The sequence below is a fragment of the Convolutriloba macropyga genome, chromosome 6 (assembly GCF_964194025.1).
Source record: "Convolutriloba macropyga chromosome 6, txConMacr16.3, whole genome shotgun sequence".
In the NCBI taxonomy this organism is placed as follows: domain Eukaryota; kingdom Metazoa; phylum Xenacoelomorpha; order Acoela; family Convolutidae; genus Convolutriloba; species Convolutriloba macropyga.
In genome coordinates this window covers 46,832,589-46,847,514 of record NC_134473.1, presented here as the reverse complement: position 1 = coordinate 46,847,514, position 14,926 = coordinate 46,832,589, and the positions used below count along the sequence as shown (strand labels likewise).

Genomic DNA, 14,926 nt, shown 5'->3' with positions numbered 1-14,926 from the left:
AATACTCCTCTCCGAGTCGTAAAAACCAAGAGCACCGCAATTTAGCTCCGCTCAGCTTACAGCTATAAAAACAAAAAAAAACAGCTGGGGAAAAAGCAGCACGCGAACAAAATTTGCTCGCGTAGCGAAAATTTTTTTACACCTACATTTTTCGCTCTGTTTCAAAAGAAGGCATCAAAAGAACCAGTTTTCTACGCTCTTCAAAATTGTTCACTGAAACACCTGTTTATTCACTCCCTGGACTTCCGTTTTTCTTGCTCGCTCACTTATCAAAAAAACATAAAACCTTAAATCCGCTTCGAGTCTTAAAAAGACAGCGTCTCAATAGAATTCAATTTCTTCGCAGCTATAAAAACCTCCTAAAGATGACCTTTTAGTCTTGAATTAAGGCTTACCAGCAGCTGCACCACTCTAAGCACTTGAAACACTACTAAAGCAAGCTTGGGCAGCTATTAAAAATTAATGGTCGCTGGTCCTTACCTGTTTATCCCGTTGTGAAAGATCAAGTCATTGTAAAATCTGTAAAAAAATCTCACAAAAAGACAGAGCCCCAATACAATCAAATTCTTGGATTGTAATAATTCTTAGATTGTAAAAAATAAGAGCGCCGTAATATATCTCCGCTCAGCTTTCAGCTTTAATCAAAAGACTTCAAAACTCCTGTGGAATGAAAACACTAATATTTAATTATTGAATTTCAACGAAAGATCCAACATATCCTTTAAATGCTTTGCAAAATATCTTGCCACTAATTAAAAATAAAGCAAAGCCTAACTACCAGGAATCTCGAACATCATAAATTTCATCATGGGTACAACTACAAAATTGGAACAGACGTCAATTAGATTAGCGTTTGGCTAAGTAGTCTTTGAAATGTTGGACTGCCTTTTTAGCTGCCCTTCTCTTGGCATTCTTCACATTGGCAGCTTTTCCTACAAAAGTTTTCCCATGGACCACCACACGGACGGTTTTCAAATACGAGCTCTGAAATTGAGTTGTCAATTCTTCCTGATTATCGTTGTCTCTCCGCTCAGATGAAGTTTTACTTTTATTACGGTCATTGTAGACAGTTAGACAATCACTACTGCTGGTAGCAACTTCTTCAAACTGAATGTTCTGATCTGAGAATAATTCAAGCAGTTCCCTGGTCGGATTCTTAGGAATGTCTTTAGAATACCTAAAAACAAAAGATAGCCAACTAATGTCGGACGACTTGCTCTCAAACGACCAATGGGATCAATTAAAAACTGATTCATCAGGGGTGGGGGCATTTTCTAATGAGTTTTTTTATTAATTTCAATAGGTAATTTTACACACGATTTAAACTGAAAAATGAATTAAATTCGAATTCGGTGCACCTTCCATTTGATTTATAGTAGTAAACTGCCACCAATTAAGCTAAGAAGTGCCCTTTCTTTTCTCCAAGTCCCAACGAATAAGGAACTTCTATCCTTTTTAAACTGTCTAACAACCAGAAAGATGTTGAACAATTACTCACTGTAGAATAATTTTTTCAAGGAATGGCGAAAAGACAATCCATACACGATTGAGATTCAAACCACTGTCCAGGTAGACAGCTGCCACCAATGCCTCAAAACAATCGCCTAGTGGCTTCGGGTCATCTATACAATCGAGCGCTTCATCTGGAGCAAGTGGATCATCGTCACAAGTTCCCTCAGTCTCCTCCAAAGAATTTGTCACAATTAAATCACAGAACGTGACCAGCCCTCCGTTTTTCTTAGCCACAGGTGATTCCTGGAACGCGAAGAGATTTGAGATGAATTATAAGACTAATGGCTCTCGAACGACAGGTGGGCTTTGATTGTACCCAGCTTAAACTTAGGGAGGATAGTTGCTCTGGGTAAGAGGGCAGCCCTGAATTGCTCTACAAGTTTGAAACTTAATCACATCAACAGAATTCTGACAGGTAGCAAGCATTTCCTCGAAATCAGTTTCAACAGCAAAAAGATGATCACATACTACTTATCATGTTTTGTGAAAGCTCATGTTCTACAGGGAGAACGGAAAATTATCAATTAAGTTAGGTCATTAAACATGCAGAGCCATCTCATCTTAAAAAGGATTGGGTAAGCTCTCTTCATAGTCCACCAGATACAAATATAAAAAGTACCTCAAGAAATGCTTCAAATTGGTTGATTTCTTGCTGGAGATCCAAGGACAGATGTTTCAACACCTTATGTAGGCCCAGCTGTACTGCGATTGACGCAAACAGGACGTTGTTGACTAGCGCCGACCTCAGATCTGTAATGCTACCCGGATCCAAGTCAGGGAAAAGCTGGAACAAACGTCGGGTAATCAGGTAGTCCAGAATTGCATCACCCAGGAACTCCAAACGCTGGTAATTATCTGTCAGTGTATTTCTGGTGTAACTTGCATGCGTCAACGCCTGCACCAAAAACAGGAGATCAACAAACTCGTATTTTATTTTACTTTCAATCGTCGACAGATTCGCAGTCAGCATTTCAACATCCGCCAAAGCATCCAAGCGTTTTGTAGGCACCAAACAGGGGTCTGGTACTTTAAAACCATAAATAGACTTCGATTCAGGAAGAATCTTGATGTCCAGGAAAGAGTTCATAAAATGCAAAGCGAAATCATCGGAGCAGTTCAGCAGAAAACAGCCGATCAACGCCTCGACCACGTCAGCAATGCTCTTTTCATTGAACTCGTGTTTCATAATAATGTCATTTGCGGTGTTCGTTAGCTTGTCAGAAGCTACAAACAGTGGAGGGAGCCAGTTCACACGAGGGCTGTGCCTCTGAGCCACAATCAATTTTTCCAAGCCTGAAACAGGAGTTACAATTTCATTGAAAGAGAAACAGTAGAAACCTACAACAAAGAATGACGCAAAATAGTGCCTTAAAAACGGAAAGCACAGTATGGATAAGATAAGGCAAAAATCGAGAACTCAACGGCAAACAAGTATATCGAAAATCCCGATCCGTCAAGTAAAAACATTGCCTGAAAAATTTGACCCAAATCAGAGAACTTGAAGCAAAATTTGAAGCAATTCAGAGAAATCATTCGCTTGTAAGTAATGAATCCTTAAGACAGCAAAACTTAGTACATCAAAGCCGACGAAAAGGAGAATAGCTCCTGACAGGTAACGACATTGTATTCTATATAGACACAGCCTGTGTGTGAATGTTAACAATCTTATCGCAGTCTGAACGATAAGGAGGCGCAACAGAGGAGGACAAAAAACAAGAAAAGAAAAGCAAACTCAGAGACAAAACAAGAAACAGAGAAGGAAAGCAAAGAGATCGAGATGAAACAGAAGGAAAAAGAAGGATAGCTGAAGAGACAGAGAGAAACAAAGATACTGCGTGGCAAAAGAACAAAAAGAAATAACGAGAAAAAGTAAAATAGGTATATATAGGAGAGAGAGAGAGAGCAAGGAAGAGCGATCGAGGCAGGAGCATGAAAGCAAGAGACATAACAACCGAGAGAAAGAAAAAAACGATAGATAATGATCGAAAGAAACCGAGAGAGAGAGAGAGAGAGAGAGAGAGAGAGAGAGAGAGAGAGAGAGAGAGAGAGGGAGAGAGAGAGAGAGAGCCAGCTAAAGATCCAGATAAAGAGGGGGAGGGCGGGGAGATATAAAGAAAAGGGAGAACACAAAACAAATTAGACAGCCGGGCAAAGAAGAATGTGCAGAAAGAAATTAGAAAAGGAGATACAGTGAGAAAGGCAGAGAAAGAGAAGAGAAAAACACAACACACAGCAAAAAAAAGATAGGACAAAATCGAGCCGCAAAGAAAGAGGCAAAGAGAAACAGAGAGAAAAATAACAGAAGAGGGTACATAAAAATTGCTGTTACACGATAAAAAAAATCTGTCCTGATGCGCTCACATTCGAAACATCTTCCGTGAAAAAATTTTTTGCATAGCAAAGAAATTTTGTTTACTCTCTTTATGATTGAGAAGGGAGTGCACAGATCTAATCAAGCTAGCAGCTTGCTCTACAGGGCTCCGATATCATCTCGGAAAACCCTTTTCCAAAAGACAGTGAATCAAAGAGACCACAGAGGATAACTTTTTCTTATTTCTCATATATTTTGATTTTTTAAAGAAAGTGCGAATTATATTTAATTTTTAAGCTGCCTTCAAATAAAGCTCAATTAGAGTGGCAAATACTCAGTCGACATAATCTCTTTCAAATCAAGTGCTAAGGGCACTTTTAATAGTAAAGAAAGCCATTTTTGAGTGTGATGTAAATCACGTGCGACCAAAATTTAATTTCGCGAATTAAAAACGTGCTGCATGAAGAAAGATAAATAACTTCACGCACGGACACCCATCAAGAAAAGATTTGAAGTGAGTGACGTCATATGGTCAACACATAAGCAATAAAAAATAAAGAGAAGGCCAACATTAGATAGCTATCACGGCAATTATATTCTCAAGAAAACAAAAGAATGGAAAGGAAGAGAGAAAAGAGAAATACAGCACAAAAAGAAGAGCACAAAATAGAAAAGAGAGACGAGGAAAAAAAACGGATAACGTAAAAAAGAAAGAGTGGCAAGAAGGGCAGTGAAAGCAAGAGACAGAACGAAAAAATAATCGGATAGAAGCCAGAGAAGAAGCAAAATATTAAAAGAAATTTAGAGTCGATACAATATGGTGATTAGAACAAATGTGAGACGAGAGAGAAAGAGAGAGAGAGAGAGAGAGAGAGAAAGAGAGAGAGACAGCGAGAGAGAGAGAGGGGGAGATTGAAAAACTGAAGAAAACGATCGCACGAGACGGAAGGATGAAAGTCTGTTCATCACACGAAAAAACTGTTTGATGCAAAATAGGATTCAGGAAAAATAAAATTGCAAAAAGAAAAACATAGTTGCCACAAACTTCATTCACAAACAATTGGAGAGAGGGAGAAAGTTGAAAAAGAGAAGAGTTGAGCAGAAACAAAAAGGCGAGAAAGACAGAAATTTGGAGAATAAAAGAAAGCCAGAGAGAGAGAGAGAGAGAGAGAGAGAGAGAGAGAGAGAGAGAGAGAAGAGAGGGAGAGAGAGAGAGCGCGCGAGAGATAAAGAGAAAGAGAGAGAGTGTGTGAGAGAGAGCAATAGAGAAATAGAAAGCAAAAGGGATGGAGAACGAAAAGGTTAAGAGCGAGAATCAAACAAACAGAAAGAGATAAAAAAAAAACAAACTAGAAAAAAGGAAAAGAAAAATAAGACAGCTGCTTACAGTCTCAAAAAACTTAAAAACTAGACCAAAGAAGATAGATTTCAGTTTCTTATCTGATTGATAAGATATCAATTTTTTTTACAAAATGTGCAACCTGTGTACTCTCTCTATGAGCTGCACTTAAAAATTCACCAAATACTGCCTTCAATTAAAGTTAGCAATTTGAGGTTGGAAGTCATTCTTTAGAGTGAAAAAAGTCACTTACAAAAAATCATGCGAATGAACAAATTTTCGCTCCAATAGAAGTGAAAATTGACGCCGTTTTCTCTCACGCTCTTTCACCATCGCTCTCTCTCTCTCTCTCTCTCTCGCTCTTTAGCTCGCTCGCTCTCTCTCTCTCTCTCTCTCTCTCTCTCTCTAAAAATCGCGCAAAAGTACTACTCTTCCCGTTTCAAGACAGCGCTTCAACAAATTCAAATTCTTTGAATTGTAAAAAAAGGAGAGCACCCAAAGAATAGCTATTGAGAAGCTGACGGTGGCTGATTAAATTACTTAGAAGTGAAGATCTTCGATAAAAAACAATGCTTAATCCTACATCAACGGACCTTCATCAAAGCTTATTTCTCAAATAGTTAGCGGACTGAAAACATCAAAATAACAAAAAGGATCACTATGTACAAACTAAGATAAAACGCTGTCTGATTATGGAAACCCTTTAAAAAATTTCCTTCCAAGTATCTTTACCGAGTAATATAGCCAGATAAAGTACAGAACAGATCTAAGTGTCGTCAATCCATAAACTTAACCGACTTAACGTCGGAAGAATTGCTCTCGAACGACTAGTGGGAGCTCTAATCAATTGCAGCCTGCTTCAGTCGGCGGGGGCGGGAGGAGGGGGAGCCTAAATGGGACTAAGAAGTTCAATAGTGGGCTTCAAAAAAACCACATTAGAGGTTAACATATACCACTATTTAAAAAAATGACAGAAGTTTCGGCGCACTTTTCATTTGACTTTTAGTATTAAATTGGCGCCAATTGAGTTCAACTGCTTGAAATTGTGATTGAGAGAGAATTTTAGATCACGCGAAAAGCAAAAAGTCAAGGGCGTAAAACACTCGAAAAGTCAAAATTGTCAAGCAAAAATTTTGCATAAAAAAGACACACACGTTTACAATAATTGCTGTGATCTTCCTTCAAGAGCAATTAACCAGAAATCAGATCTCTGAACGTTACACCTTCCTAAGATCACGTTTCAAACTTCAGATAATAAACTTCAGCTTCCAAACTATTGACTTTAATAACAACAAACACCACATTACCACTTGGTCATTCGCTCCACTTAAAGCTATGACGTGATCAAAAAGAACACTCAAAGAGTCCAAAGTACGTTAACAAACTATTACTCTCGTTCACGTCTTTAAAAACCCAAACTTATTTTCATCTGTGTTTGAAAACCAAAGCCACAATTTTCGCTTCCAATCATAAAACCAGTAGAAAAATGATTGTCTCGCTACTGAGAACTACAATCACAAATATACTTAATTAGAAATGAAGTAGTTGTCAAACCTTTACGTTGAGCGGCATTCACCAAATTGGCATTCGAGATAACAATCCCTTTCAGACTGGAGAGATGACCTTCGTCCAAGTTAGGGTGCGCGAAGAAGAGGAATCGAGAGACTGTGAATTTGAGGAAAGTATCTCCAAAGATCTCAAACTGCTCCAGGTCTAACTTGTCACCCGAATGAGCACTCTAAACACAACCAGTGTAATTCACAAAAATACCCCGCTTATTGCCGGAAGATAGCAGTCATTGATTCCCATAACCAAAAATTTATTGCAAAAAAAAACATTTTTTAAGTGACAGCTATTTTGATTTCATTTCGTAGTTAGACATACTCCTGTAACTTAAAGAGATGATACAGGGGCTACTATCAATACCAATAAGTATTACAGATAGTAACTAAGACTTATCAGAACAAGAAAAGTAGCGGGCAAAATTGGGCTTTATGGGTGTATCCCGATTCTATTTTTGATTTTATTTTTCGATAATGACTGTTGATTCGAGACTGTTTTCGATCTAGGCAGGAGCATGAAAGCAAGAGACATAACAACCGAGAGAAAGAAAAAAACGATAGATAATGATCGAAAGAAACCGAGAGAGAGAGAGAGAGAGAGAGAGAGAGAGAGAGGAGAGAGAGAGAGAGCCAGCTAAAGATCCAGATAAAGAGGGGGAGGGCGGGGAGATATAAAGAAAAGGGAGAACACAAAACAAATTAGACAGCCGGGCAAAGAAGAATGTGCAGAAAGAAATTAGAAAAGGAGGTACAGTGAGAAAGGCAGAGAAAGAGAAGAGAAAAACACAACACACAGCAAAAAAAGATAGGACAAAATCGAGCCGCAAAGAAAGAGGCAAAGAGAAACAGAGAGAAAAATAACAGAAGAGGGTACATAAAAATTGCTGTTACTCGATAAAAAAAATCTGTCCTGATGCGCTCACATTCGAAACATCTTCCGTGAAAAAAATTTTTGCATAGCAAAGAAATTTTGTTTACTCTCTTCATGATTGAGAAGGGAGTGCACAGATCTAATCAAGCTAGCAGCTTGCTCTACAGGGCTCCGATATCATCTCGGAAAACCCTTTTCCGAAAGACAGTGAATCCAAGAGACCACAGAGGATAACTTTTTCTTATTTCTCATATATTTTGATTTTTTAAAGAAAGTGCGAATTATATTTAATTTTTAAGCTGCCTTCAAATAAAGCTCAATTAGAGTGGAAAATACTCAGTCGACATAATCTCTTTCAAATCAAGTTAGCTAAGGGCACTTTTAATAGTAAAGAAAGCCATTTTTGAGTGATGTAAATCACGTGCGACCAAAATTTAATTTCGCGAATTAAAAACGTGCTGCATGAAGAAAGATAAATAACTTCACGCACGGACACCCATCAAGAAAAGATTTGAAGTGAGTGACGTCATATGGTCAACACAAGTCTAAGCAATAAAAAATAAAGAGAAGGCCAACATTAGATAGCTATCACGGCAATTATATTCTCAAGAAAACAAAAGAACGGAAAGGAAGAGAGAAAAGAGAAATACAGCACAAAAAGAAGAGCACAAAATAGAAAAGAGAGACGAGGAAAAAAACGGATAACGTAAAAAAGAAAGAGTGGCAAGAAGGGGAGTGAAAGCAAGAGACAGAACGAAAAAATAATCGGATAGAAGCCAGAGAAGAAGCAAAATATTAAAAGAAATTTAGAGTCGATACAATATGGTGATTAGCAACAAATGTGAGACGAGAGAGAAAGAGAGAGAGAGAGAGAGAGAGAGAGAGAGAAAGAGAGAGAGACAGCGAGAGAGAGAGAGAGAGAGGGAGATTGAAAAACTGAAGAAAACGATCGCACGAGACGGAAGGATGAAAGTCTGTTCATCACACGAAAAAACTGTTTGATGCAAAATAGGATTCAGGAAAAATAAAATTGCAAAAAGAAAAACATAGTTGCCACAAACTTCATTCACAAACAATTGGAGAGAGGGAGAAAGTTGAAAAAGAGAAGAGTTGAGCAGAAACAAAAAGGCGAGAAAGACAGAAATTTGGAGAATAAAAGAAAGCCAGAGAGAGAGAGAGAGAGAAGAGAGAGGGAGAGAGAGAGAGAGCGCGCGAGAGATAAAGAGAAAGAGAGAGAGAGTGTGTGTGAGAGAGAGCAATAGAGAAATAGAAAGCAAAAGGGATGGAGAACGAAAAGGTTAACAGCGAGAATCAAACAAACAGAAAGAGATAAAAAAAACAAACTAGAAAAAAGGAAAAGAAAAATAAGACAGCTGCTTACAGTCTCAAAAAACTTAAAAACTAGACCAAAGAAGATAGATTTCAGTTTCTTATCTGATTGATAAGATATCAATTTTTTTTACAAAATGTGCAACCTGTGTACTCTCTCTATGAGCTGCACTTAAAAATTCACCAAATACTGCCTTCAATTAAAGTTAGCAATTTGAGGTTGGAAGTCATTCTTTAGAGTGAAAAAAGTCATTTACAAAAAATCATGCGAATGAACAAATTTTCGCTCCAATAGAAGTGAAAATTGACGCCACGTTTTCTCTCACGCTCTTTCACCATCGCTCTCTCTCTCTCTCTCTCTCTCTCGCTCTTTAGCTTGCTCTCTCTCTCTCTCTCTCTCTCTCTCTCTCTCTCTCTCTCTAAAAATCGCGCAAAAGTACTACTCTTCCCGTTTCAAGACAGCGCTTCAACAAATTCAAATTCTTTGAATTGTAAAAAAAGGAGAGCACCCAAAGAATAGCTATTGAGAAGCTGACGGTGGCTGATTAAATTACTTAGAAGTGAAGATCTTCGATAAAAAAACAATGCATAAACCTACATCAACGGACCTTCATCAAAGCTTATTTCTCAAATAGTTAGCTGACTGAAAACATCAAAATAACAAAATTGATCACTATGTACAAACTAAGAAAAAACGCTGTCTGATGATGGAAACCCTTTAAAAAATTTCCTTCCAAGTATCTTTACCGAGTAATATAGCCAGATAAAGTACAGAACAGATCAAAGTGTCGTCAATCCATAAACTTAACCGACTTAACGTCGGAAGAATTGCTCTCGAACGACTAGTGGGAGCTCTAATCAATTGCAGCCCGCTTCAGTCGGCGGGGGGGGAGGAGGGGGAGCCTAAATGGGACTAAGAAGTTCAATAGTGGGCTTCAAAAAAACCACATTAGAGGTTAACATATACCACTATTTAAAAAAATGACACAAGTTTCGGCGCACTTTTCATTTGACTTTTAGTATTAAATTGGCGCCAATTGAGTTCAACTGCTTGAAATTGTGATTGAGAGAGAATTTTAGATCACGCGAAAAGCAAATAGTCAAGGGCGTAAAACACTCGAAAAGTCAAAATTGTCAAGCAAAAATTTTGCATAAAAAAGACACACACGTTTACAATAATTGCTGTGATCTTCGTTCAAGAGCAATTAATCAGAAATCAGATCTCTGAACGTTACACCTTCCTAAGATCACGTTTCAAACTTCAGATAATAAACTTCAGCTTCCAAACTATTGACTTTAATAACAACAAACACCACATTACCACTTGGTCATTCGCTCCACTTAAAGCTATGACGTGATCAAAAAGAACACTCAAAAAGTCCAAAGTACGTTAACAAACTATTACTCTCGTTCACGTCTTTAAAAACCCAAACTTATTTTCATCTGTGTTTGAAAACCAAAGCCACAATTTTCGCTTCCAATCATAAAACCAGTAGAAAAATGATTGTCTCGCTACTGAGAACTACAATCACAAATATACTTAATTAGAAATGAAGTAGTTGTCAAACCTTTACGTTGAGCGGCATTCACCAAATTGGCATTCGAGATAACAATCCCTTTCAGACTGGAGAGATGACCTTCGTCCAAGTTAGGGTGCGCGAAGAAGAGGAATCGAGAGACTGTGAATTTGAGATAGTATCTCCAAAGATCTCAAACTGCTCCAGGTCTAACTTGTCACCCGAATGAGCACTCTAAACACAACCAGTGTAATTCACAAAAATACCCCGCTTATTGCCGGAAGATAGCAGTCATTGATTCCCATAACCAAAAATTTATTGCAAAAAAAACCATTTTTTAAGTGACAGCTATTTTGATTTCATTTCGTAGTTAGACATACTCCTGTAACTTAAAGAGATGATACAGGGGCTACTATCAATACCAATAAGTATTACAGATAGTAACTAAGACTTATCAGAACAAGAAAAGTAGCGGGCGAAATTGGGCTTTATGGGTGTATCCCGATTCTATTTTTGATTTTATTTTTCGATAATGACTGTTGATTCGAGACTGTTTTCGATCTAGGCAGGAGCATGAAAGCAAGAGACATAACAACCGAGAGAAAGAAAAAACGATAGATAATGATCGAAAGAAACCGAGAGAGAGAGAGAGAGAGAGAGAGAGAGAGGGAGAGAAGAGAGGGAGAGAGAGAGCGCGCGAGAGATAAAGAGAAAGAGAGTGTGTGAGAGAGAGCAATAGAGAAATAGAAAGCAAAAGGGATGGAGAACGAAAAGGTTAAGAGCGAGAATCAAACAAACAGAAAGAGATAAAAAAAACAAACTAGAAAAAAGGAAAAGAAAAATAAGACAGCTGCTTACAGTCTCAAAAAACTTAAAAACTAGACCAAAGAAGATAGATTTCAGTTTCTTATCTGATTGATAAGATATCAATTTTTTTTACAAAATGTGCAACCTGTGTACTCTCTCTATGAGCTGCACTTAAAAATTCACCAAATACTGCCTTCAATTAAAGTTAGCAATTTGAGGTTGGAAGTCATTCTTTAGAGTGAAAAAAGTCACTTACAAAAAATCATGCGAATGAACAAATTTTCGCTCCAATAGAAGTGAAAATTGACGCCACGTTTTCTCTCACGCTCTTTCACCATCGCTCTCTCTCTCTCTCTCTCTCTCTCTCTCTCTTTAGCTCTCTCTCTCTCTCTCTCTCTAAAAATCGCGCAAAAGTACTACTCTTCCCGTTTCAAGACAGCGCTTCAACAAATTCAAATTCTTTGAATTGTAAAAAAAGGAGAGAACCCAAAGAATAGCTATTGAGAAGCTGACGGTGGCTGATTAAATTACTTAGAAGTGAAGATCTTCGATAAAAAAACAATGCTTAATCCTACATCAACGGACCTTCATCAAAGCTTATTTCTCAAATAGTTAGCGGACTGAAAACATCAAAATAACAAAAAGGATCACTATGTACAAATTAAGATAAAACGCTGTCTGATGATGGAAACCCTTTAAAAAATTTCCTTCCAAGTATCTTTACCGAGTAATATAGCCAGATAAAGTACAGAACAGATCTAAGTGTCGTCAATCCATAAACTTAACCGACTTAACGTCGGGAGAATTGCTCTCGAACGACTAGTGGGAGCTCTAATCAATTGCAGCCTGCTTCAGTCGGCGGGGGGGGAGGGGGAGCCTAAATGGGACTAAGAAGTTCAATAGTGGGCTTCAAAAAAACCACATTAGAGGTTAACATATACCACTATTTAAAAAAATGACACAAGTTTCGGCGCACTTTTCATTTGACTTTTAGTATTAAATTGGCGCCAATTGAGTTCAACTGCTTGAAATTGTGATTGAGAGAGAATTTTAGATCACGCGAAAAGCAAAAAGTCAAGGGCGTAAAACACTCGAAAAGTCAAAATTGTCAAGCAAAAATTTTGCATAAAAAAGACACACACGTTTACAATAATTGCTGTGATCTTCGTTCAAGAGCAATTAATCAGAAATCAGATCTCTGAACGTTACACCTTCCTAAGATCACGTTTCAAACTTCAGATAATAAACTTCAGCTTCCAAACTATTGACTTTAATAACAACAAACACCACATTACCACTTGGTCATTCGCTCCACTTAAAGCTATGACGTGATCAAAAAGAACACTCAAAAAGTCCAAAGTACGTTAACAAACTATTACTCTCGTTCACGTCTTTAAAAACCCAAACTTATTTTCATCTGTGTTTGAAAACCAAAGCCACAATTTTCGCTTCCAATCATAAAACCAGTAGAAAAATGATTGTCTCGCTACTGAGAACTACAATCACAAATATACTTAATTAGAAATGAAGTAGTTGTCAAACCTTTACGTTGAGCGGCATTCACCAAATTGGCATTCGAGATAACAATCCCTTTCAGACTGGAGAGATGACCTTCGTCCAAGTTAGGGTGCGCGAAGAAGAGGAATCAAGAGACTGTGAATTTGAGATAGTATCTCCAAAGATCTCAAACTGCTCCAGGTCTAACTTGTCACCCGAATGAGCACTCTAAACACAACCAGTGTAATTCACAAAAATACCCCGCTTATTGCCGGAAGATAGCAGTCATTGATTCCCATAACCAAAAATTTATTGCAAAAAAAACATTTTTTAAGTGACAGCTATTTTGATTTCATTTCGTAGTTAGACATACTCCTGTAACTTAAAGAGATGATACAGGGGCTACTATCAATACCAATAAGTATTACAGATAGTAACTAAGACTTATCAGAACAAGAAAAGTAGCGGGCAAAATTGGGCTTTATGGGTGTATCCCGATTCTATTTTTGATTTTATTTTTCGATAATGACTGTTGATTCGAGACTGTTTTCGATCTAGGCAGGAGCATGAAAGCAAGAGACATAACAACCGAGAGAAAGAAAAAACGATAGATAATGATCGAAAGAAACCGAGAGAGAGAGAGAGAGAGAGGGAGAGAGAGAGCCAGCGAAAGATCCAGATAGAGAGGGTGAGGGCGGGGGAGATATAAAGAAAAAGGTGAACACAAAACAAATTAGACAGCCGGGCAAAGAAGAATGTGCAGAAAGAAATTAGAAAAGGAGATACAGTGAGAAAAGCAGAGAAAGAGAAGAGAAAAAACACAACACACAGCAAAAAAAGATAGGAAAAAATCGAGCCGCAAAGAAAGAGGCAAAGAGAAACAGAGAGAAAAATAACAGAAGAGGGTACATGAGAAACGCTGTTACACGATAAAAAAAACTCTGTCCTGATGCGCTCACATTCGAAACATCTTCCGTGAGAAAAATTTTCGCATAGCAAAGAAATTTTGTTTACTCTCTTTATGATTGAGAAGGGAGTGCACAGATCTAATCAAGCTAGCAGCTTGCTCTACAGGGCTCCGATATCATCTCGGAAAACCCTTTTCCGAAAGACAGTGAATCAAAGAGACCACAGAGAGTAACTTTTTCTTATTTCTCATATTTTGATTTTTTAAAGAAAGTGCCAATTGTATTTAATTTTTCAGCTGCCTTCAAATAAAGCTCAATTAGAGTGGCAAATACTCAGTTGACATAATCTCTTTCAAATCAAGTTAGCCAGGGGCACTTTTAATAGTAAAGAAAGCCATTTTTGAGTGATGTAAATCACGTGCGACCAACATTTAATTTCGCGAATTAAAAACGTGCTGCACGAAGAAAGATTAATAACTTCACGCACGGACACCCATCAAGAAAAAATTTGAAGTGAGAGTGACGTCAAATGGTCAACACAAGTCTAAGCAATAAAAAACAAAGAGAAGGCCAACATTAGATCGCTATCACGGCAATTATATTCTCAAGAAAACAAAAGAATGGGAAGGAAGAGAGAAAAGAGAAATACAGCACAAAAAGAAGAGCACAAAATAGAAAAGAGAGACGAGGAAGAAAAAACGGAAAATGTAAAAAAGAAAGAGTGGCAAGACAGCTAGTAAAAAAGGAGTGAAAGCAAGAGACAGAACAAAAAAATAATCGGAGAGAAGCCAGAGAAGCAAATTATTAAAAGAAATTTAGAGTCAATACAATATGGTGATTAGCAACAAATGTGAGACGAGAGAAAGAGAGAGAGAGAGAGAGAGAGAGAGAGAGAGAGAGAGAGAGAGAAAGAGAGAGAGAGACAGCGAGAGAGAGGGAGAATGAAAAACTGAAGGAAGACAACGATCGTACGAGACGGAAGGATGAAAGTCTGTTCATCACACGAAAAAACTGTTTGATGCAAAATAGGATTCAGGAAAAATATAATTGCAAAAAGAATAACATAGTTGCCACAAACTTCATTCACAAACAATTGGAGAGTGGAAGAAAGTTGAAAAAGAGAAGAGTTGAGCAGAAACAAAAAGGCGAGAAAGACAGAAATTGGGAGAATAACAGAAAGCCAGAGAGAGAGAGAGAGAGAGAGAGAGAGAGAGAGAGAGAGAGAGGGAGAGAGAGAGGGGGGACAGAGAGAGCGAGAGATAGGGAGAAAGAG

At 37.8% G+C, this 14,926-nt stretch overlaps 2 protein-coding genes across 2 annotated transcripts in view; one reads left to right on the top strand and one right to left on the bottom strand.

Annotated features, from left to right (window-relative positions):
- The window catches only part of LOC142341003 (MOB-like protein phocein), a 307,874-nt gene that overhangs the window by 83,824 nt on the left and 209,124 nt on the right, over nucleotides 1-14,926 (top strand). The window lies entirely within an intron of this gene.
- The window catches only part of LOC142341710 (endoribonuclease Dicer-S-like), an 88,900-nt gene continuing 74,651 nt past the window's right edge, over nucleotides 678-14,926 (bottom strand). Inside the window, 3 exon segments of the mRNA XM_075392869.1 lie at nucleotides 678-1,177; nucleotides 1,499-1,755; nucleotides 2,132-2,805. Coding sequence (XP_075248984.1) covers nucleotides 847-1,177; nucleotides 1,499-1,755; nucleotides 2,132-2,805 — 1,262 coding nt within the window. The 3' untranslated portion in view covers nucleotides 678-846.